At 55.6% G+C, this 24348-nt stretch overlaps 1 protein-coding gene across 1 annotated transcript; it reads right to left on the reverse strand.

Annotated features, from left to right (window-relative positions):
- Positions 1 to 594: 594 nt before the first annotated feature.
- Positions 595 to 24188, reverse strand: rnf40 (ring finger protein 40). The gene is made up of 19 exons (XM_056576388.1): positions 24149 to 24188; positions 23594 to 23739; positions 23101 to 23268; positions 22471 to 22738; positions 21858 to 22055; positions 21473 to 21594; positions 20879 to 21025; positions 20576 to 20650; positions 18532 to 18651; positions 15849 to 16028; positions 13030 to 13165; positions 10026 to 10147; positions 9534 to 9793; positions 9325 to 9442; positions 7979 to 8128; positions 4660 to 4872; positions 3530 to 3655; positions 2391 to 2633; positions 595 to 1702 (listed from the first exon to the last, which is right to left on the reverse strand). The coding sequence occupies exons 2-19, from the start codon at positions 23729 to 23731 to the stop codon at positions 1526 to 1528; spliced, it is 2961 nt and encodes a 986-aa protein (XP_056432363.1). The 5' UTR covers positions 23732 to 23739; positions 24149 to 24188; the 3' UTR covers positions 595 to 1525.
- Between the last annotated feature and the right edge of the window lie 160 nt (positions 24189 to 24348).

Here is a 24348-nt window from a genome sequence, read left to right on the forward strand (position 1 = left end):
CATCAGGCGCTTGGCCCCCTTTAGCACCTCAGGCCCCCCCAGGGGAGACACCACACACACACACACACACACCCCCTCTGCCCCCCCCCCCCACACACAGAGACCTCTGACCCCCCCCCACACACACACACCTCTGCCCCCCCCCCACACACAGAGACCTCTGTGTGTCTATATCTCGAGCTCTACACCTCTCCTATACTTCTATACCTCTTTCTATACTTCTAGGTCTATACCTCTCCTTCTATACCTCTAGGTCTATACCTCTCCTTCTATATGTCTAGTTCTATTCTTCTAGGTCTATACCTCTCCTTCTATATGTCTAGTTCTATACCTCTAGGTCTATACCCCTCCTTCTATATGTCTAGTTCTATTCTTCTAGGTCTATACCTCTCCTTCAATATGTCTAGTTCTATACCTCTCCTATACATCTAGTTCTATACCTCTCCTATACTTCCTCTCGTTCTTTGGGTTCTTTCCTCATGTCCTCTCTCCTGGTTCCTCGCGGACTTCCTTTCCCATAACGTCGCCCCCCCGCTGGCCCCGCCCACCAGGGAGTCACTGCTTCAATTACGGAACACGACGATGTTGTTACGGCGAGCAGATGTTTTTCTGCTCGATGTCACGGATAACCTTTATTAAAGGGTCTCGGCTAAGGACGCCCAGATGAGACCACTTTCCACTGGAGCGAGTGCAGCATGAGCTGCAGATGTTGTGCAAACTCTCCCACGGTTTCCATGGCTACGGGATGAACACACACGGACCAGCCCAAGGTGATCCACACGCTCCGCTGACCAGGGGCCAAAGTAAACTGACGTCACGCTCTCGGTGGACACGGAACCCCCACAGAGCGGTGACGTCATCAGTCGTTAAACAGGACCTCGGGAGCGTGCTCACAGCGCCGCTCGGGAGCGGGCTCACAGCGCCGCTCGGGAGCGGGCTCACAGCGCCGCTCGGGAGCGGGCTCACAGCGCTGCTGTGAGCACGCTCCCGAGCGGTCCTTTATTCAGAGAGCCCCCCAGGGGTGGACGCATGGCGCTGGAGCTCCAGGTCAGCGCTGGTCACTAAAGGAGGAGATGTTCATATCAGGGTACCACAAAGAATGTTTATTAGCTACACAAATCACTCACACTGTCATGGCGTCAGCCCACGGACAACGAGCCGCTAAAATGAGTCTTTTCACAAGAGTGAAGCCGGGGGCCCGAAGCCGGGGGCCCGAAGCCGGGGGCCCGAAGCCGGGGGCCCGAAGCCGGGGGCCCGAAGCCGGGGGCCCGAAGCCGGGGGTCCGAAGCCGGGGGCCCTAAGCCGGGGGTCCGAAGCCGGGGGCCCTAAGCCGGGGGTCCGAAGCCGGGGGCCCTAAGCCGGGGGAACGAAGCCGGGGCCGCAGGGCCTCAGCGCCCTCTAATTAATGTACAGTCTCGGGACATTGGTCCCTCTCTCCTCTCCTGGCAGGGGAGGGGCCGGTGGGGGGCCTGGATGGGGGAGGCTTGGGGGGGGGGAGGCTGAAGGGGGGAGGTGGGGGGGGGTCCTAGGTGATGTAGATGCGGTGGAAGTCGTTGGCCCCGAAGGCGCAGTTGCACTTGGGGCACTTCCTCTGGCGCGTGTCGTAGCGCGTCTTCAGGCACTCGTAGCAGAACACGTGGAAGCACTTGGTGAGCACCGTCTCCTTGTCCCGCGTGTTGCAGCACGGGCAGCGCAGCTTGGCCTGCAGGGGGACACGTTACAGGGGGACGCGTTACCACGGGGACACGTTACCAGGGGGACGCGTTACCAGGGGGACGCGTTACCAGGGGGACGCGTTACCAGGGGGACGCGTTACCAGGGGGACGCGTTACCAGGGGGACGCGTTACCACGGGGACGCGTTACCAGGGGGATGCGTTACCAGGGGGACGCGTTACCAGGGGGACGCGTTAACAGGGGGACACGTTACCACAGGGACACGTTACCTGGGGGACGCGTTACCAAGGGAACACGTTACCAGGCGGACACGTTACCAGGGGAACACGTTACCAGGGGAACACGTTACCAGGGGAACACGTTACCAGGGGAACATGGGTCGTAAACCAGGACACGCCCCGCAACAAAGAGGTAAAGTACCGGTCAAACAACACACCCCTCCATGTTCTGATCACCGGGCTGTCCCCCCCCCTGTGTCCCCCCCCTCCCCCTGTGTCTCCCCCCTCCCCTGTGTCCCCCCCCCCGTGTCCCCCCCCTCCCCCTGTGTCTCCCCCCTCCCCTGTGTCTCTCCCCCCTCCCCCCCCTGTCCCCCTGCCCTCCTGTCCCCTGTGTCTCTCCCCCCCCCTCCTCTTGTGTCTCTCCCCCCTCCCCCCCCTGTCCCCCTGCCCTCCTGTCCCCTGTGTCTCTCCCCCCCCCCTGTCCCCCCCCCCCTCACCTTGTACTGGTTGATCTCCTCCTGCAGGATCTCGTCGGCGTCGGTGTAGACCTCCACCTTCTTCTGCTTCTCCAGCCGCCGCCGCAGCCTGGAGAGGTCCTCCTGGGCCCTCTTCAGGTTCCCGCTCTCCCTCTCGCGGGCCGTGCGGTTCTCCGCCACCGAGACCTGGATCTCCTTCAGCTTGGCCTGCGTGTGCTCCAGCTGCACCTTCAGGTCCTCCGCCAGCTGGGCCGCCTCCACCGCCTGGTCGCCAGGGGAACCGTGGTGTTAGAGCACGCTGCTACGTCAGGAGGCCCTGCCCCCGCTTCTACGTCACGAGGACCCCCCCGGGTTCTACGTCACTAGGACCCCCCCGGTTCTACGTCAGGAGGCCCTGCCCCCGGTTCTACGTCAGGAGGCCCTGCCCCCGGTTCTACGTCACGAGGACCCCCCCGGGTTCTACGTCACTAGGACCCCCCCGGTTCTACGTCAGGAGGCCCTGCCCCCGGTTCTACGTCACGAGGACCCCCCCGGTTCTACGTCACGAGGACCCCCCCGGTTCTACGTCACTAGGACCCCCCCGGTTCTACGTCACGAGGACCCCCCCAGGTTCTACGTCACGAGGACCCCCCCGGGTTCTACGTCACGAGGACCCCCCCGGGTTCCACGTCACGAGGACCCCCCCCCGGGTTCCACGTCACGAGGACCCCCCCCCGGGTTCTACGTCACGAGGACCCCCCCCCCCCGGGTTCTACGTCACTAGGACCCCCCCCCCGGGTTCTACGTCACTAGGACCCCCCCCCCCCGGGTTCTACGTCACTAGGACCCCCCCCCGGGTTCTACGTCACTAGGACCCCCCCCCCCGGGTTCTACGTCACTAGGACCCCCCCCCCGGGTTCTACGTCACTAGGACCCCCCCCCGGGTTCTACGTCACTAGGACCACCCCGGGTTCTACGTCACTAGGACCCCCCCCCCGGGTTCTACGTCACTAGGACCCCCCCCGGGTTCTACGTCACTAGGACCCCCCCGGGTTCTACGTCACTAGGACCACCCCGGGTTCTCCGTCACCAGACCTGGTTCTCCGTCACCAGACCTGGTTCTCCGTCACCAGACCTGGTTCTCCGTCACCAGACCTGGTTCTCCGTGGAGGCGGCCTCACCTTCCTCTTGTGGAGCTCCAGGGCCTGGGTGCGGACGGCCAGCTCCTTCTCCAGCGCTGCCAGGGCGCTCTGCAGCACCCCCTCCTTCTCCTCCAGGCGCTGCACCACCAGCAGCTGGGCGTCCACCTGACGGACAGGGACAGCGGCCAATCAGGGGGGAGGACACACACACCTGGTCTGAAGGGGGGGACCTGTACCTGGTCTGAGGGAGGGGGGGACCTGTACCTGGTCTGAGGGAGGGGACGGACCTGTACCTGGTCTGAGGGAGGGGGGGGACCTATACCTGGTCTGAGAGGGGGGGGACCTGTACCTGGTCTGAGGGAGGGGGGGGACCTGTACCTGGTCTGAGGGAGGGGACGGACCTGTACCTGGTCTGAGGGAGGGGACGGACCTGTACCTGGTCTGAGAGGGGACGGACCTGTACCTGGTCTGAGGGAGGGGACGGACCTGTACCTGGTCTGAGGGAGGGGGGGGACCTGTACCTGGTCTGAGGGAGGGGGGGGACCTGTACCTGGTCTGAGGGAGGGGGGGACCTGTACCTGGTTTGAGGGAGGGGGGACCTGTACCTGGTCTGAGGGAGGGGGGGACCTGTACCTGGTCTGAGAGGGGGGGGACCTGTACCTGGTCTGAGAGGGGGGGGACCTGTACCTGGTCTGAGGGAGGGGGGGACCTGTACCCTGGTCTGGGGGGGGGGGGACCTATACCTGGTCTGAGAGGGGGGGGACCTGTACCTGGTCTGAGGGAGGGGGGGACCTGTACCTGGGTCTTGAAGGTGAGGACCTGTACCTGGTCTGAGGGGGGACCTGTACCTGGTCTGAGGGGGGACCTGTACCTGGTCTGAGGGGGGACCTGTACCTGGTCTGAGGGGGGACCTGTACCTGGGTCTTGAAAGTGAGGACCTGTACCTGGTCTGAGGGGGGACCTGTACCTGGTCTGAGGGGGGACCTGTACCTGGTCTAAGGGGGGGGGGGCTGTACCTGGGTCTTGAAGGTGAGGACCTGTACCTGGTCTGAGGGGGGACCTGTACCTGGTCTAAGGGGGGGGGGGGCTGTACCTGGGTCTTGAAGGTGAGGACCTGTACCTGGTCTGAGGGGGGACCTGTACCTGGTCTAAGGGGGGGGGGGCTGTACCTGGGTCTTGAAGGTGAGGACCTGGTCCGCCAGCTCCTCCTTCTCCTCCTTCAGCAGCTTGTAGATCTGGTTGGATTTGATGCGCTCACTCATCAGCTTGAAGTTGGCGTCGTCCTTCTCGCGGAGCTGCTGCAGCAGGCGGCTGTTCTGCTCCTGCATGTCCTCGAAGGCCTGCCCCGTCACGTCCATCTCGCTCAGCAGGGCCTCCTCCTCCTGGGGGGACAGGGCTCCATCATCATCATCAGCCTCTTCATCACCACCATGTGTAAACACAGCCACGGTGTTCATTCAATGATTCATTCAATCATCTGAAGCCACTTCTGAAAACATTATTAACCCCATGTTCACTCCCCTCTGCAGACGTGAGACCGACCAGAGGACGACTCCCCGCTGACGGGGGAGGACGACTCCCCCGCTGACGGGGGAGGACGACTCCCCCGCTGACGGGGGAGGACGACTCCCCGCTGACGGGGGGAGGGCGGAGGGACACACCAGCTCTGTTCTCTACTCGGACACAAGTCAGATCACCAACATAGCGTCTCATTGTCCTGACGCAGCGCAGAGCAACAGGCCCTAGCTCCCCTAGCCCAACAGGCCCTAGCTCCCCTAGCCCTAACCCAACAGGCCCTAGCTCCCCTAGCCCTAACCCAACAGGCCCTAGCTCCCCTAGCCCTAACCCAACAGGCCCTAGCTCCCCTAGCCCTAACCCAACAGGCCCTAGCTCCCCTAGCCCTAACCCAACAGGCTGTAGCTCCGCTGCTCAGTGGGAGTCTCCCTTAAGGCGCTGCCGCCCCAGATGTGTTTCCAATTAGCTGGAGTTTATCCTCTGCTCCGTCACACCGTCAGACCCCAACCCCCCCCTACCCTCCTCCACCTCCCCCTCCCCCATCACCTCCACCACCCCCCCCCGGCCCTGAGCTGACACCAATGAGTAGTGGCAGCCTGGGTCAGATACCAGAGCCACAAGGGGCCCGGGGGGGGTGGGTGAGTGCAGTGCGGGCGTGGCCCATCTGCTGTGACGTAGCGGGGCTCGGCGGAGGGGCTCGTAACATACCACAGGGGTGAGGCAACGTGTTCACAGCGCTCTCCGGTGTGGAGCCCCTCTCCAGGACGCAGTGTCCTGTTCCAACAACACACCAAGCAGCCTCATCTGCAATTAATGAAATGCAGATCCAGCATTGAGCAGGTCTGGTCCTGCATTCATGCACCATGACGCTGGGTCCCAGGAGGCCTTCTGCCCAGGGCGGAGCTGCTAATGCTGTCCATTCACTCTGCTGGGCTGGAGCTAGCTTCAGGATGCTAATGCTCTCCATTCACTCTGCTGGGCTGGAGCTAGCTTCAGGATGCTAATGCTCTCCATTCACTCTGCTGGGCTGGAGCTAGCTTCAGGATGCTAATGCTCTCCATTCACTCTGCTGGGCTGGAGCTAGCTTCAGGATCCTAATGCTCTCCATTCACTCTGCTGGGCTGGAGCTAGCTTCAGGATGCTAATGCCGTCCATTCACTCTGCTGGGCTGGAGCTAGCTTCAGGATGCTAATGCTCTCCATTCACTCCGCTGGGCTGGAGCTAGCTTCAGGATGCTAATGCTCTCCATTCACTCCGCTGTGCTGGAGCTAGCTTCAGGATGCTAATGCTGTCCATTCACTCCGCTGGGCTGGAGCTAGCTTCAGGATGCTAATGCTCTCCATTCACTCCGCTGGGCTGGAGCTAGCTTCAGGATGCTAATGCTCTCCATTCACTCCGCTGTGCTGGAGCTAGCTTCAGGAAGCTAATGCTCTCCATTCACTCCGCTGGGCTGGAGCTAGCTTCAGGATGCTAATGCTCTCCATTCACTCCGCTGGGCTGGAGCTAGCTTCAGGATGCTAATGCTCTCCATTCACTCCGCTGTGCTGGAGCTAGCTTCAGGAAGCTAATGCTCTCCATTCACTCCGCTGGGCTGGAGCTAGCTTCAGGATGCTAATGCTGTCCATTCACTCTGCTGGGCTGGAGCTAGCTTCAGGATGCTAATGCTCTCCATTCACTCCCCTGTGCTGGAGCTAGCTTCAGGAAGCTAATGCTCTCCATTCACTCTGCTGTGCTGGAGCTAGCTTCAGGATGCTAATGCTCTCCATTTCCGCTGTGCTGGAGCTAGCTTCAGGATGCTAATGCTCTCCATTCACTCTGCTGTGCTGGAGCTAGCTTCAGGATGCTAATGCTCTCCATTTCCGCTGTGCTGGAGCTAGCTTCAGGATGCTAATGCTCTCCATTCACTCTGCTGTGCTGGAGCTAGCTTCAGGAAGCTAATGCTCTCCATTCACTCTGCTGTGCTGGAGCTAGCTTCAGGATGCTAATGCTCTCCATTCACTCCATCAATGCATTCTACACAACGGAGTTGGGTATCTTACATTATGCCAAATTAAATTACTTAGTTCAACGTAATTCCCCCGAAATTATTGCATTAACATGCCGCAAGTGTCCTTCAATGTACTTTAATGGTCTGCTTGGATGGTCCAAGTGTAGTTTGAAAGATGCACCCCCTACTGGCGACTTTCATTGGTTACTGCTGCAATTTAGTCCCGCCCACGGATGCTCCGCCTCATGCGGATGCAAATCATTTTTGCTACACATGTACCACCTAGACGTGTTGCAAAACTACCTGCGAAAAACCTTGAGAGACTTGCAGGAGCAGATTCCCGCAGTTGTAACGATGGACTTGTGCTCGCTCATTAAAATGCTGAATCAACATAGCGTTCTATATCATTTTATTTGTGAGGATTTTTTTCAAAGATGTGCAACTTCTGATGCATTAGTTCACATTTGGGTTTACGAATGCACACATTCTGGGCATGTTCTCAGATTATGAAACACGGGTATGCAAATGTGTTTTGCACCATCTGCGCTGCAACGATTGTAGCGAAAGTGTAAATTGCATGAATCTTTGAAGTTGTGATGCATAGGATAGGATTTGTGCACCTGTGACAGACTTGTGAACTTGTAGACCCTATCTTGTGTTTACAACGGTAGAAAAAATATTTACGACTTCAAATGTACTGTTACACATTTCTGACTTTAGTGTACGCATACAAAATCTGCAGTTACAGGTGCTGAGGACTGTTGCTACGATAATACCTTCGTACTTATGGAGACATGAAAGGAAAATTAAATAAAAGTTGCCTCGATGAACCGCTCATCACAGGACACGCACACACTCACGTGTGTGTGTGTGTGTGTGTGTGTCCTGTGATGAGCGTTTCATCGAGGCAACTTGTGTGCACTCATGCCGCGTGTGAATACATGCGTGCCCTGCGTGTGTGTGTGTGCGTGCGTGCGTGCGTGTACCTGCTTGGTGGCGGCCAGCTTCTTCTGCAGGTGGTCGATGGTCTCCTCGGCCACGCGGATCTTCCTCAGAGCGTCTTCGTCAGCCAGCTTCTTGCTCTCCTTGCGCTCGCGCTCCTCCAGCTCCCGAACGCGCACCCTCAGCTCGTCCACCTGGGGGGGGGGGGGGTGGGGGGGGCGCGCGTCAGAGCAGGGGCGTGGGCCGGGGCTCTCTCCTTACCCAAGAGGCTGAGGTTCATGAGTTCATGTGAGGCCTTCATGCAGACCCACTGCCCACTTTATATCTATCAGCCAGAGAACCCAACACAAGCCTCTCCCCCTGCCCCCCCACCCTCCCCGTGGACCCCCTCCCCCCTGGAGGATAGAGGGTGGACCACCGCTCCCCCAGAGGGTAGAGGGAGGACCAGCGCTCCCCCAGAGGGTAGAGGGAGGACCAGCGCTCCCCCAGAGGGTAGAGGGAGGACCAGCGCTCCCCCAGAGGGTAGAGGGAGGACCAGCGCTCCCCCAGAGGGTAGAGGGAGGACCAGCGCTCCCCCAGAGGATAGAGGGAGGACCAGCGCTCCCCCAGAGGGTAGAGGGAGGACCAGCGCTCCCCCAGAGGGTAGAGGGAGGACCAGCGCTCCCCCAGAGGGTAGAGGGAGGACCAGCGCTCCCCCAGGAGGATAGAGGGAGGACCAGCGCTCCCCCTGAGGGTAGAGGGAGGACCAGCGCTCCCCCAGAGGGTAGAGGGTGGACCAGCGCTCCCCCAGAGGGTAGAGGGAGGACCAGCGCTCCCCCAGAGGGTAGAGGGTGGACCAGCGCTCCCCCAGAGGGTAGAGGGAGGACCAGCGCTCCCCCAGAGGGTAGAGGGTGGACCAGCGCTCCCCCAGAGGGTAGAGGGAGGACCAGCGCTCCCCCAGAGGGTAGAGGGAGGACCAGCGCTCCCCCAGAGGGTAGAGGGAGGACCAGCGCTCCCCCAGAGGGTAGAGGGAGGACCAGCGCTCCCCCAGAGGGTAGAGGGAGGACCAGCGCTCCCCCAGAGGGTAGAGGGTGGACCACCGCTCCCCCAGAGGGTAGAGGGAGGACCAGCGCTCCCCCAGAGGGTAGAGGGAGGACCAGCGCTCCCCCAGAGGGTAGAGGGTGGACCACCGCTCCCCCAGAGGGTAGAGGGAGGACCAGCGCTCCCCCAGAGGGTAGAGGGAGGACCAGCGCTCCCCCAGAGGGTAGAGGGAGGACCAGCGCTCCCCCAGAGGGTAGAGGGAGGACCAGCGCTCCCCCTGGAGGATAGAGGGAGGACCAGCGCTCCCCCAGGAGGATAGAGGGAGGACCAGCGCTCCCCCAGAGGGTAGACCCCCTCACAGGAGCCTCACCTCTGCCTTGGACTTGCGCTCGGCGGCCATGAGCTGGACCTTGTCCCTCTGCTCCTTGGGGGCCGACTTGTACATGTCCAGCAGCAGCTTCATCTCCTTCTGGGACTCCTGCGCCTTCCTGCAGGGACACAGCAGGACCGTTACAGTCAGGCCTTAACCCCGCCCCCGCCCCGCCCCGCCCCACCGACAGACGACCCCGCGGGACCTACTTGAGCTCGGCTCTCAGCATCTTCAGCGTGTCGGAGTCCTTCCTCTTCAGCTCCTCGCTGCGCTGCCGCTCTCTCTCCCGCTCCCTCTCGCGCTCCCGCTCCACCTCGCGCTCCCGCTCCCGGGCCCTCTGTCTCTCCAGCTCCTTCCGCCTCTCCTCCTCCTCCTCCTGGTCCTCCTCCTCCTCCTTCTTCACGTCCAGGGCGTCCCCTGGAGGCTCGTCCAGGACCAGGACGCCGGAGTCTCCGCCCTGGCAACGCAGCTGGGAGGAGGAGGAAGAGGAGGTCAGACACACAACATCAACCACTCATCTCTTCAAAACAAAGGCGTGGAGCACATGAGCCTCAAACTCTCCAGGACCAATCCCGTCGTCCTGAGGCACCACCTCTCTCTCATCGGTTCAGGCAGCTCTTCTGGAGAAGGTGGAGCTAAACCGGGCTGACCCGAGCCCCCACTACCCACCCCCAGTGCGGCAGGCTGACGGAGGCCCCCACCTTGTTGATCTCCATCTGCGTCTCCCTGAGCTTCCTCTTGTAGCGCTGCACGTCGCCCTTCAGCTGCAGGTTGTGGTTCTGCAGGCTGCTGATGAGGTGGCGCATCTCCCTGTTGATGGGGCCTGGAGAACATGTTCTGTATTATGAACTATAAAGATTCACTTAAAAGGCAAGAGATCATTCATTAGCATGACCAACACAACGTTGGAAGCAGTCAGAATGTAAACTGATCTTTGCTTCAGGCCAGGCCGAATGGTGGAGTTAATTGATCTTAACATCTTTATTGAACTATTGAATTGTAAAAGAAAAATGTGTATAAATCGTACTGATATGCACTCAGTAACGCTAGCAAATCCCGAAAATACATAAATAAATATATATATATATATATATTAGGGGTGTAACGGTACACGTATTTGAACCGAACCGTCACGGTACAGGCACTTCGGTGCGGTTACAGAGGTGTACCGCGGTCCGTAAATGTGGCGTGCATAGCGTTAATATGGCGAATGTAAAGGCTTGTTTTGCGGTGCGGAACTTAAAACTTGAAGTCGGAGTTCCCCCCGGACCGTTTAGCCTTATTAGGCTCGGCTCGCACGTGAGCGACCTCCGCGTAGTAGCAGTAGCAGAGCGCGATCGCGACTGTGTGTGGATTGATGTCTACTAGCGAACTGAGAGCGAACTGCATGGCGAGCGACAACAGAAAACCGGAGCTTGAAGATGCCCCCCTGTCATTTAAATCCCAAGTGTGGGAGAACTTTGGATTCCAGGTTAATTATCACAATGGGGAAAGACGAGTGGACAAGTCGAAAGCTGTGTGCAGACATTGTTCAACAGCGATCGTCTATGCAAATGGAAAAAACACATCGAACATGCACAAAATGTTCGCCCCCGGTACAATTTTAACGTGACAGCACCATCCAGGTGTTACTGTCACCGCTGCGAAATGAAAAAAAGTTGTTCAAACCGTTCAAACCCAGCTCCCTACACTATTTAATCAACCCCTACACCTGTCTGGGAATTCAGAACGGGCAAATGCCATCACCAGGTCTATTGGTGTTTTCATTGCCTCTGACCTACGAGAGGCAATGAAAACACCAATAGATTATCAAATACATAAGATGTGATTTAAGTTAAGGCTGCAGTTGCACTTTTATTTAATGATTGATATTTATATTTATGAGAGCTTTAGAGAGCTGCAGGAATATTTTCTTTAAACCCTTAAAGTTTACATACTCTTTGTTTACATACCAGCTTAAAGAGCCTAGACTGAGCATTAACACTGGATTTTTCATAAATTTTATGTTAGGGTTATTGGAGAATTGCTGCAGTATTTTTTTTATATTTGTTACACATTTTATTTGTATGTTTCATACTGACAGCTAAAACTATTGTGTTTAATTCGTTACTAATTAAACTTATGTTCGTTCTGTCAAGCAATCCGTTTTTTCACCATAACTATGAACCGAACCGTCCTGTACCGTACCGTGACTTCAAAACCGAGGTACGTACCGAACCGTGACTGTTGTGTACCGTTACACCCCTAATATATATATATATATACACACACACAATAAAAATAACATTATTTTACGCAATTACATAGCAATTTCCACCCGGTACAACCCTCTCCTGTCAGTACTGACCCACCCGGTATAACCCTCTCCTGTCAGTACTGACCCACCCGCTATAACCCTCTCCTGTCAGTACTGACCCACCCGGTATAACCCTCTCCTGTCAGTACTGACCCACCCGGTATAACCCTCTCCTGTCAGTACTGACCCACCCGGTATAACCCTCTCCTGTCAGTACTGACCCACCCGGTATAACCCTCTCCTGTCAGTACTGACCCACCCGGTATAACCCTCTCCTGTCAGTACTGACCCACCCGCTATAACCCTCTCCTGTCAGTACTGACCCACCCGGTATAACCCTCTCCTGTCAGTACTGACCCACCCGGTATAACCCTCTCCTGTCAGTACTGACCCACCCGGTGTAACCCTCTCCTGTCAGTACTGACCCACCCGGTATAACCAACTCCTGTCAGTACTGACCCACCCGGTATAACCCTCCTGTCAGTACTGACCCACCCGGTATAACCAACTCCTGTCAGTAGTGATCGATGGCATCAACCCGTCAGTACTGGTCCACGTGGTTTAACCCAGTCAGTATTGATCCAGTCAGTACTGGTATAACCCCGTCAGTAGTAGTACTGGTATAACCTGGTCGGTACTGATCCAGGGTTAGTATAGTATAGGGTTAGTTGGTATAACCCGGTCGGTACTGATCCAGGGTTAGTATAGTAAAGGGTTAGTTGGTATAACCCGGTCGGTACTGATCCAGGGTTAGTATAGTATAGGGTTAGTTGGTATAACCCGGTCGGTACTGATCCAGGGTTAGTATAGTATAGGGTTAGTTGGTATAACCCGGTCGGTACTGATCCAGGGTTAGTATAGTATAGGGTTAGTTGGTATAACCCGGTCGGTACTGATCCAGGGTTAGTATAGTATAGGGTTAGTTGGTGTAACCCGGTCGGTACTGATCCAGGGTTAGTATAGTATAGGGTTAGTTGGTATAACCCGGTCGGTACTGATCCAGGGTTAGTATAGTATAGGGTTAGTTGGTATAACCCGGTCGGTACTGATCCAGGGTTAGTATAGTATAGGGTTAGTTGGTGTAACCCGGTCGGTACTGATCCAGGGTTAGTATAGTATAGGGTTAGTTGGTGTTACCCGGTCGGTACTGATCCAGGGTTAGTATAGTATAGGGTTAGTTGGTGTTACCCGGTCGGTACTGATCCAGGGTTAGTATAGTATAGGGTTAGTTGGTGTAACCCGGTCGGTACTGATCCAGGGTTAGTATAGTATAGGGTTAGTTGGTGTTACCCGGTCGGTACTGATCCAGGGTTAGTATAGTATAGGGTTAGTTGGTGTAACCCGGTCGGTACTGATCCAGGGTTAGTATAGTATAGGGTTAGTTGGTGTAACCCGGTCGTTGCTCCTACCTGCTTGCTCGTTGGCGGCCAGGTTCTGCTCGAACTCGATGCGCAGCATCTCGTACTCCTTCCTGACCTGGGCTAGTGTGTCCTCCAGCTGGATCACCTCCGTCCTCAGCTTCTTCTGCAGGGACAGCTCGTCGCTCTGGGGTCAGAGGGGTCAGAGGGAACCGCAGGGTCAGAGGGCACAGGGGGGTCAGAGGACAAAGTGGGGTCAGAGGGCTCAGAGGGCACAGCGGGCACAGCGGGGTCAGAGGGCACAGGGGGGTCAGAGGACACAGCGGGGTCAGAGGGCACAGCGGGGTCAGAGGCCACCGCGGGGTCAGAGGCCACCGCGGGGTCAGAGGGCACAGGGGGGTCAGAGGGCACAGTGGGGTCAGAGGGCACAGGGGGGTCAGAGGGGTCAGAGGGCACCGCGGGGTCAGAGGGCACAGCGGGAGTCAGAGGCCACCGCGGGGTCAGAGGCCACCGCGGGGTCAGAGGCCACCGCGGGGTCAGAGGCCACCGCGGGGTCAGAGGCCACCGCGGGGTCAGAGGGGTGTCAGAGGGCACCGCGGGGTCAGAGGCCACCGCGGGGTCGGAGGGCAGAGGGGGGGCAGAGGGGGGTCAGAGGGGTCAGAGGGGTCAGAGGACACAGCGGGGGTCAGAGGGCACTGCGGGGGTCAAGGGCACTGCAGGGGTCAGACGGCACCGCGGGGGTCAGAGGGCACCGCGGGGGTCGGAGGGCACAGCAGGGGTCAGAGGGCACTGCGGGAGTCAGAGGGCACTGCGGGGGTCAGAGGGCACCGCGGGGGTCAGAGGGCACCGCGGGGGTCAGAGGGCACCGCGGGGGTCAGAGGGCACCGCGGGGGTCAGAGGGCACCGCGGGGGTCGGAGGGCACCGCGGGGGTCGGAGGGCACAGCGGGGGTTCCCCTCCCTTCCCCCCTCATTGGTTTATACCCTCTAAACCCGTTGTTTGAGGACTTATTTCTGCTGCCATTGTGAAGCACTTAGCAGCATGCACTTTGAAGATCCTCAATAAGATTATTATAAGATAGCATAAAGAAAAAGATAGCATAAAGATAGCATAAAGATAAAGATAGCATAAATGTAAAGATAGCATAAAGATAGCATGAAGGTAAAGATAGCAAAAAGGTAAAGATAGCATAAAGATAGCATGAAGGTAAAGATAGCATAAAGATAAAGATAGCATAAAGATAGCATAAAGGTAAAGATAGCATAAAGATAGGATAAAGATAGCATTAAGGTAAAGATATTATAAAGATAGCATAAAGGTAAAGATAGCAGAAAGATAGCAGAAAGGTAAAGATAGCATAAAGATAGCATAAAGGTAAAGATAGCATAAAGTTAGCATGAAGGTAAAGATAGCATAAAGATAAAGATAGCATAAAGATATCATAAAGGTAAAGATATCATAAAGATATCAAGGTAAAGATAGCATAAAGATAGCATAAAGATAAAGATAGCATAAAGATAGCATGAAGGTAAAGATAGCATAAAGATAGCATGAAGGTAAAGATAGCATAAAGATAAAGATAGCATAAAGGTAAAGATAGCATAAAGATAGCATGAAGATAAAAATAGCATAAAGATAGCATAAAGATAAAGATAGCATAAAGATAGCATAAAGGTAAAGATAGCATAAAGAAAGCATAAAGGTAAAGATAGCATAAAGGTAAAGATAAAGATAGCATAAAGATAAAGATAGCATAAAGGTAAAGATAGCATAAACATAAAGATAGCATAAAGATAGCATAAAGATAAAGATAGCATAAAGGAAGGAGAGCTTTTGGTTGGGGGCGGGGCTTCAGTCCCATCCACGGGGCGGGGCTTCAGTCCCTGGGCTCCGGGGACCGGCCCGTGTCGGGGACCGGCCCGTGGCGGGGACCGGCCCATGGCGGGGACCGGCCCGTGGCGGGGGCCAGTGGTCGTAGTACAGGGGCTGAACTGGTTACCGCAGCAGCAGCTGGCCCTGCTTAGCGATCACTGATTGGTGGTAATGATCTGGATTCTATTGTGTATGAAGGAACGTGAGCGTGTAAACAGGCTGGGAGGAGAACATGGCAGTGCTGTGTACTCATGAAAAAACAACAACAGCATTGTTGCCCAGGCTGCGATGAATGTTCTGCTCCAACACTGCCCCGCAGCCCGCCTGGATGTCATCACAAGCATCCATCCTGTTTAGCATCCACACATTTGTTTGTAAACACGTGTGTGCGTGTGCATATTTATGAAATGTGTGTGTGATGATAATGAAGCCTTCCCCCTTAGCGACAGAAACCCTGTTTGGAAACAAGGCCTGGTGGGCCTGGTGGGAACCTCTAGCAGAGGAACCTCTAGAAGGAACCTGTAGCAGGAACCTGTAGCAGAGGAACCTGTAGCAGGAACCTCTAGCAGAGGAACCTCGAGCAGGAACCTGTAGCAGAGGAACCTGTAGCAGAGGAACCTGTAGCAGGAACCTCTAGCAGAGGAACCTGTAGCAGGAACCTCTAGCAGGAACCTCTAGCAGAGGAACCTGTAGCAGGAACCTCTAGCAGAGGAACCTGTAGCAGGAACCTCTAGCAGAGGAACCTGTAGCAGGAACCTCTAGCAGAGGAACCTGTAGCAGAGGAACCTGTAGCAGGAACCTCTAGCAGAGGAACCTGTAGCAGGAACCTGTAGCAGAGGAACCTGTAGCAGAGGAACCTGTAGCAGGAACCTCTAGCAGAGGAACCTGTAGCAGGAACCTGAAGCAGCTCCCCCCCAGGTCAGGTCAGGTCAGGTCAGGTCAGGTGCCCCCCTCCCCCCCCAGGTCAGGTGCCCCCCTCCCCAGGTGGCAGCCCGGTACCTCCATGTGCTCTATCTGCCGGAGGTGGGCGTTCTTGGCGGTCAGCAGCAGGGCCCTGGCCTCGTCCAGCTGGGTCTTCACCCCCAGAGACTCGTTGTAGAGCAGGGAGAACTGGGACTGGAGACACTTGTACTCTGACGTCTCCTTCACCACCTCCTCTGGGATGTTACGCAGGTCCATCTGGGAGGAGGAGGAGGAGGAGGAGGAGGAGGAGGAGGAGGAGAGAGAGAGAGAGAGGAGGAGGAGAGGGGGAGGAGGAGGAGAGAGTTTGAGAAGAGGAGGTGGTCTGCTCTGAGCGTAGGGCTTCCTGCCCTCACTGGTGGCTCTCTGTGAACGTGTTGCTTGTTTTTGAGGACTCCTCAGTTGCTCAACGGGATAAGGGCAGTAAGGACTGGACCAACTGGATAAGGGCGGTAAGGACTGGACCAACTGGATAAGGGCGGTAAGGACTGGACCAACTGGATAAGGGCGGTAAGGACTGGACCAACTGGATAAGGGCAGTAAGGACTGGACCAACTGGATAAGGGCAGTAAGGACTGGACCAACTGGATAAGGGCGGTAAGGACTGGACCAACTGGATAAGGGCGGTAAGGACTGGACCAACTGGATAAGGGCGGTAAGGACTGGACCAACGGGATAAGGGCGGTAAGGACTGGACCAACGGGATAAGGGCGGTAAGGACTGGACCAACTGGATAAGGGCAGTAAGGACTGGACCAACTGGATAAGGGCAGTAAGGACTGGAAAAGTGAACTCCACACGACCTCATGTTGGGGACAGAATGTGGGCGGAGGAGGAAGGGAAGGCTGGCAGTGGTTAAGGTGAAAGGTCATGGTCTTCTATGACCCGTTTGATTAACGACTGTGGTAGAGCGGGGCTCTGATAGGTGAACATGACTCCCTCTGGACCAATAGAAGGGCTCTGAGAGGTGAACAGGACTCCCTCTGGACCAATAGAAGGGCTCTGAGAGGTGAACAGGACTCCCTCTGGACCAATAGAAGGGCTCTGAGAGGTGAACAGGACTCCCTCTGGACCAATAGAAGGGCTCTGAGAGGTGAACAGGACTCCCTCTGGACCAATAGAAGGGCTCTGAGAGGTGAACTCCCTCTGGACCAATAGAAGGGCTCTGAGAGGTGAACAGGACTCCCTCTGGACCAATAGAAGGGCTCTGAGAGGTGAACTCCCTCTGGACCAATAGAAGGGCTCTGAGAGGTGAACAGGACTCCCTCTGGACCAATAGAAGGGCTCTGAGAGGTGAACTCCCTCTGGACCAATAGAAGGGCTCTGAGAGGTGAACAGGACTCCCTCTGGACCAATAGAAGGGCTCTGAGAGGTGAACTCCCTCTGGACCAATAGAAGGGCTCTGAGAGGTCAACAGGACTCCCTCTGGACCAATAGAAGGGCTCTGAGAGGTGAACAGGACTCCCTCTGGACCAATAGAAGGGCTCTGAGAGGTGAACAGGCCTCCCTCTGGACCAATAGAAGGGCTCCGAGAGGTGAACAGGACTCCCTCTGGACCAATAGAAGGGCTCTGAGAGGTGAACTCCCTCTGGACCAATAGAAGGGCTCTGAGAGGTGAACAGGACTCCCTCTGACCAATAGAAGGGCTCTGAGAGGTGAACTCCCTCTGGACCAATAGAAGGGCTCTGATAGGTGAACATGACTCCCTCTGGACCAATAGAAGGGCTCCGAGAGGTGAACAGGACTCCCTTCTGGACCAATAGAAGGGCTCTGAGAGGTGAACTCCCTCTGGACCAATAGAAGGGCTCTGATAGGTGAACATGACTCCCTCTGGACCAATAGAAGGGCTCTGAGAGGTGAACAGGACTCCCTCTGACCAATAGAAGGGCTCTGATAGGTGAACAGGACTCCCTCTGGACCAATAGAAGGGCTCTGAGAGGTGAACTCCCTCTGGACCAATAGAAGGGCTCTGAGAGGTGAACAGGACTCCCTCTGGACCAATAGAAGGGCTCTGAGAGGTGAACAGGACTCCCTCTGACCAATAGAAGGGCTCTGATAGGTCTGAACAGGACTCCCTCTGGACCAATAGAAGGGCACTGAGAGGTGAACAGGACTCCCTCTGACCAATAGAAGGGCTCTGAGAGGTGAACAGGACTCCCTCTGACCAATAGAAGGGCTCTGAGAGGTGAACTCCCTCTGGACCAATAGAAGGGCTCTGAGAGGTGAACAGGACTCCCTCTGACCAATAGAAGGGCTCTGATAGGTCTGAACAGGACTCCCTCTGACCAATAGAAGGGCTCTGAGAGGTGAACAGGACTCCCTCTGGACCAATAGAAGGGCTCTGAGAGGTGAACAGGACTCCCTCTGGACCAATAGAAGGGCTCTGAGAGGTGAACTCCCTCTGGACCAATAGAAGGGCTCTGAGAGGTGAACAGGACTCCCTCTGGACCAATAGAAGGGCTCTTAGAGGTGAACTCCCTCTGGACCAATAGAAGGGCTCTGATAGGTCTGAACAGGACTCCCTCTGACCAATAGAAGGGCTCTGAGAGGTGAACAGGACTCCCTCTGGACCAATAGAAGGGCTCTGAGAGGTGAACTCCCTCTGGACCAATAGAAGGGCTCTGAGAGGTGAACTCCCTCTGGACCAATAGAAGGGCTCTGATAGGTCTGAACAGGACTCCCTCTGACCAATAGAAGGGCTCTTAGAGGTGAACAGGACTCACCTTCAGCTTCTCGCTCTCTCTCACCGCCTCCTGCAGCTCCAGCTGCAGCTTCTCCAGCTCCGCCATGCGGCTGTTGGCCACCTCCTGGTTCTGCTCCAGCTCTGCATTCAGGCTCTCGAACTGAAGTCAACATAAACACACACACACACACACACACACACACACACACACACACACACACACACACACACACACACACACACACACACACACACACACACACACACACACACACACACACACACACACACACACACACACACACACACAGTGTAAACACAGGGCGGATGGAAGAAATGTGGAACGTAAACAAACGCATGCACCGCATCTCTCTGTGTGATGTCACCGGGCCTTGAATAAGACGCTCTATACAGTCTGCATAGACCCACTCTATATAGACTGACTCTATAGTCTCCAGACTAACTCTAGTCTCACTCTATATAGACCCATACCCCCACTCTACATAGACCCATAGACCCACTCTACATAGACCCACTCTACATAGACCCACTCTACATAGACCCATAGACCCACTCTACATAGACCCACTCTACATAGTCTCACTCTACATAGACCCACTCTACATAGACCCACTCTACATAGTCTCACTCTATATAGACCCATAGCCCCACTCTATATAGACCCATAGACCCACTCTATATAGACCCACTCTACATAGTCTCACTCTACATAGACCCATAGACCCACTCTACATAGACCCACTCTACATAGTCTCACTCTACATAGACCCATAGACCCACTCTACATAGACCTACTCTACATAGTCTCACTCTACATTGACCCATAGACCCACTCTACATAGACCCACTCTACATAGTCTCACTCTATATAGACCCATAGCCCCACTCTATATAGACCCACTCTACATAGACCCACTCTACATAGACCCACTCTACATAGACCCACTCTATATAGACCCATAGCCCCACTCTACGTAGACCCACTCTACATAGACCCACTCTACATAGACCCACTCTACATAGACCCACTCTACATAGACCCACTCTACATAGTCTCACTCTATATAGACCCACTCTACATAGTCTCACTCTACATAGTCCCACTCTATATAGACCCATAGACTCACTCTACATTGTCTCACTCTACATTGTCCCACTCTATATAGACCCATAGCCCCACTCTATATAGACCCACTCTACAGTCTCACTCTACATAGTCCCACTTTACATAGTCCCACTCTATATAGTCTCACTCTATATAGACCCATAGACCCACTCTACAGTCTCACTCTACATAGTCCCACTTTACATAGTCCCACTCTATATAGTCTCACTCTATATAGACCCATAGACTCACTCTACATTCTACATAGTCTCACTCTACATTGTCTCACTCTACATTTTCCCACTCTATATAGACCCATAACCCCACTCTACATAGACCCACTCTACATAGACCCACTCTACATAGACCCACTCTACAGTCCCGAGGGCACCAGGTGTGTCCCATGCCCCCCCCCGCCCCAGTAGGGTCTCAGAGGACCCCTGAGGTCTGACATGAGGAACCCGTCTGCTGAAGGCCCATGTTTACGTCTCTAAAGTGTGCTGAGCGTTAGGATAAACCCGCTTTGATCTCCTCCACTGATTAGTTTACATTATTCATTGTTTCCCCGCCGGCCGCCAACTCAAACAGCACCGAGCGCTGGGAGTGAGTCAGGGGCGCACGGCCTCAGCACCGAGCTGGGAGTGAGTCAGGGGCGCACGGCCTCAGCACTGAGCTGGGAGTGAGTCAGGGGCGCCCGGCCTCAGCACCGAGCTGGGAGTGAGTCAGGGGTGCACGGCCTCAGCACTGAGCAGCTAGAGGGCCTCACTGAGCAGCAGGGGGGCTGGGGGGTACGGCTGGGGGGCTGTGGGGTACGGGGGTACGGCTGGGGGGTACAGCTGTGGGGTACGGCTGGGGGGCTGGGGGGTACTGCTGGGGGGTACGGCTGGGGCAGACTGGAGGCTCTGGGACGTGGAGCCCCCTGTCCTTCCTGCTAACGGGGGGGTCATGGGGTGGATACCTTCTGGATGTTGAGGGTGATCTGGCCTCCTGGAAGGCCTCCTGAGCTGCCCGTGCTGTTGTACCCCGAGTTCAGCTGTGGACCACAAACACATCAGAGCCCGACTCAGAGGCAGGAGTAAAGCAGAGGAGCGTCTGTGCCTTTAAAAGGTTTAGCGGGAGGCTGGTGTTTGTTGACATTGTGATGTTGAGATGTAAACAATATGAGCTGCAGGCACGCTCTCACGACAACGTCACCGCCAGACCAGCTGGTCAGCAGACATCCCGTACAACAGACACACACAACCCAGTGGTCCACACGCACCTGGTCCATCCCCTCCGCCAGCAGCTTGTTCAGCTTCTGCTCTCTCTTGCGGAGCTTCTCGATGTCCCACTGCAGGTCCTCCACCGTGGTCTCCATCTCAGACACCTTGGTCTCCGAGCCCATCACCTTGTCCACCAGCTCGTTGTGCTGCGGGGGGGGAGACCGGGCTCATGAATCCCTTAGAGCGCCCCCCAGTGGCGACCAGCCGTAAGGCCTCTACCTCCGTAGCAGTAAGGGTTGTTACGGTGGCAGGTCGTTAGAGTGGGCAGGTCGTTAGGTGGGCAGGTCGTTAGGTGGGCAGGTCGATAGGGTAGTGGATGTTAGGGTGGTAGTCGCTAGGGTACGGGTCGTTACAGTACGGCTCGTTAGGGTGGCAGGTCGTTAGAGTAGTAGGTCGTTAGGTGGGCAGGTCGTTACGCTACGAGTCGTTACGATAACAACCTGTACTGTAACGACCTGTACCCCAAGTGGTCGTTGCTTATTGAGCTTTTGTTGACATTTAATTTAGTTAATATGCATTTCCCTCCCTCTCCGCTACGCAGCGTTGACTTCATGCTCCCCATCTCCCAGTAATCCCCCCCCGACGGTGCGTACCTCCAGGGACATCTTGTGGTGCCTACCCTGCAGGAAGGAGGCCAGGTCCTGTCTGCGGCCGTTCTCCTCCAGCAGGGCGCGGTTCATCCCCAACACGTCTGAGCGGGGCTCGTCTCCGCTCGCTGGGGACCGAGGGACACGGTTACACAACGGCCGGGTCCTTTAGATATCAGCAGGATGGAGCCTGCCTCAGCCCTCTAATGCAGACATCGCCCCCTCCAGGTGAGGGCCCTCATTGGGCAATGGTAAGACAAGCGCATGCACAGATGTCCATCCTTAAGTATCAGATACAGCCGACCAAGACCCTTGCTTGTATTTCAGTGATGTTCCTGCTTTGAGGGGGTGTACACCACGTCACACCCCCCCTGTAAGCCCTGGTCCTCACCTGCTTCCTGCACGTGTCTACACAGGCTGTTGATGTGGGAGTGCAGCCGGTCGAACACGCACACCAGGCAGGCCACCGCCTCCTTGCTGAACTGCATGCGGTCCTGCAGCTGCAGGGCGACCTCCTCCTCGCCGCTGTGGTCCAGCGTGGCCAGCAGCACCTTGGCCGGCTCGCTGAGCGCAGGCCCCGCCGCGCCGTCTGGAGGGGGGGCAGGGTTAGCGCTGGGTTCGCTGCTTCAAAGGCGGCAGCGGCGGTACGATGCTGAACGCCAACGCTCGCTTTGGACTTGGGGCAGCCAACAACGACGCTGGATGTTATCATCCCAGCAGGGAAGGCCCACCTATCAGAGGCTTTGTACGAAGCCACAGTACAGAGCTGGTCGAAGGACGCTCTCTTATGCTCCTCCTCCTCATGCTCTGATTAACAGTCCGTGACATGGGTCACAACACAAGGTACGAACCCAGTTTAGAAAAACTAAATAAATCAAGCAGATAGAAGGAGAATCATTCAAAAGACAAAGGACATCATTGGTGCATTTCCTGTACTTTGTTTGGCTGCAGCCTCTCCCTAGTCGGCCGGACCGACGGTACGGTGCTACCGGGAAGTCTCTCACCGAGGGCGGCTGGGTGGGGGGGCTCCGTGGGCCGGGGTGGGGCCTCGGCCCCTCCATCAGGGGGTGGGGGCGGCTCCTTCTGCTGCTCCTCCTGGGCGTCTCCGTCGGGAGGTGGGGGTGCAGTGGGGGCCGGGGGGGCCGGAGCCCCGCCGTCCTCCATGGGGGCCGGGGGCAGGGCTGAGGAGGCAGGGGGAGGGGCTGAGGGGGCAGGGGGGGGGGGAGCGGCCGGTTTGATGCGTTGGCGCATGACGCCGACTTTTTCCTCCAACTGTGGAACGGAGAGGGTATTAAGAGACATAGCTGGGACCAGTACAACGTCTGAACAGGACGTAGCTGGGACCAGTACAACGTCTGAACAGGACGTAGCTGGGACCAGTACAACGTCTGAACAGGACGTAGCTGGGACCAGTACAACTTCTGAACAGGACGTAACTGGGACCAGTACAACGTCTGAACAGGACGTAGCTGGGACCAGTACAACGTCTGAACAGGACGTAGCTGGGACCAGTACAACGTCTGAACAGGACGTAGCTGGGACCAGTACAACGTCTGAACAGGACGTAGCTGGGACCAGTACAATGTCTTGACAGGACGTACCCGAGACCAGTACAATGTCCTAACATGACATACCTGAGACCAGTACCGGTTCACGATCAGGAGGGTTGTGTCGTCCGTGGCCTGTCTCTTCTCCAGCTTCTCGATTTTCTCTCGCAGCTCATCCTCCATGGCCTGCCTCTGCTCCAGGCGCTCACACAGCTTCTTGTTCTTGAACTGAATTACTTTAAGGTCCATTTCCTCCTGCATCACATAAGACAGTATACAAGTCAACCATGCGAGTCCAAAATAGTACTATGCATTGTGTGGCATCTTATCCTAGCGATCTCTGCTGGAATGGGTTAACCTAGTGATTCTTAGTGCTTGGCACTCGTTTCTACTAACATCCTGAATGAACCGACAGCGATTGTTGTTTCTCTTTCTTCTGACAAATGTACTTATTGAAGGTTGCTGTGGATAAAAGCGTCTGCCGAATGTTCTAAATGTAAATGTAAAATGGACGTAGATGTGAACCCCCTGGACACAGGTAGACCATCACAGGTAGACCAGGCGGGCAGCAGCCACTCACCGTAGATGACACGCCGCCGATCCGGATGGGCTCGATCAGCGTTGTTGTGGTCTTCTCCTCTTTTTTGCTCTTCTTCTCCGGTGGGCCCGGGGGGCTATCCCCTCCCGAGGGTCGCTTCCCTCCCCCGGTACCTGACATGATGATATCTGAGATAAAAATAAAATATAGGTTCAAGATTAAGCATGAAGTACTACCATATAAACATTTAAGTTTTTATTTGTTTTTAAACTGATTCCTGGTCAGTGATGGGACATATACTGGAAACCGATTGGAAGGTTGAACAATTGATGATCGTCTTCATTATAATATATTTCGTCTTTCGATATTTATTTTGTTTATTACTTTAAGATCACGGTAGCTTATCTTTCCAAGCTAGCGATGCAGTCTTGCTAATAGGCTAGCGCAGTAGCTTCATTAGTTATTGTAAATTAATGAATCAACAATAGTCCGAATTTTCTATGAACGCAAAACAAACCACAAACGACATAAACATCTGTTGCCACCATGTAGGAATATATTGCCATATCTTTCTGTTTTCCAACAAATAATACAAACCTCTTAACAGGTAGCAACTGCAGCCGAGGAGTCCGGACGCCACAGGAAATGACCACGAGACATTTCCGGTATTGCTATTGTTTTTAATTTACAAAACTACCAATGCTGTCATTTGACTCGAATATATTACTTGATATCAATTTATTTGTTTTCCGAAACTCTATATATTAAAAAACACGTTATTTCTGCTGCCGGAAAAC

Source organism: Gadus chalcogrammus, chromosome 18, assembly GCF_026213295.1.
Source record: "Gadus chalcogrammus isolate NIFS_2021 chromosome 18, NIFS_Gcha_1.0, whole genome shotgun sequence".
NCBI lineage: Eukaryota > Metazoa > Chordata > Actinopteri > Gadiformes > Gadidae > Gadus > Gadus chalcogrammus.

Bases quoted from the DNA above. Each gene is read 5' to 3' on its own strand.
- rnf40 (XM_056576388.1), bottom strand. From the start codon at position 23,731: ATGTCAGGTACCGGGGGAGGGAAGCGACCCTCGGGAGGGGATAGCCCC. The intron at 13,166-15,848 runs GTACCGGGCTGC...CTCTGACCCCAG, and splicing joins GGCAGATAGAGCACATGGAG to AGCGACGAGCTGTCCCTGCA. The intron at 3,656-4,659 runs GTACAGCCCCCC...CCTGTCCGTCAG, and splicing joins TCCTCACCTTCAAGACCCAG to GTGGACGCCCAGCTGCTGGT.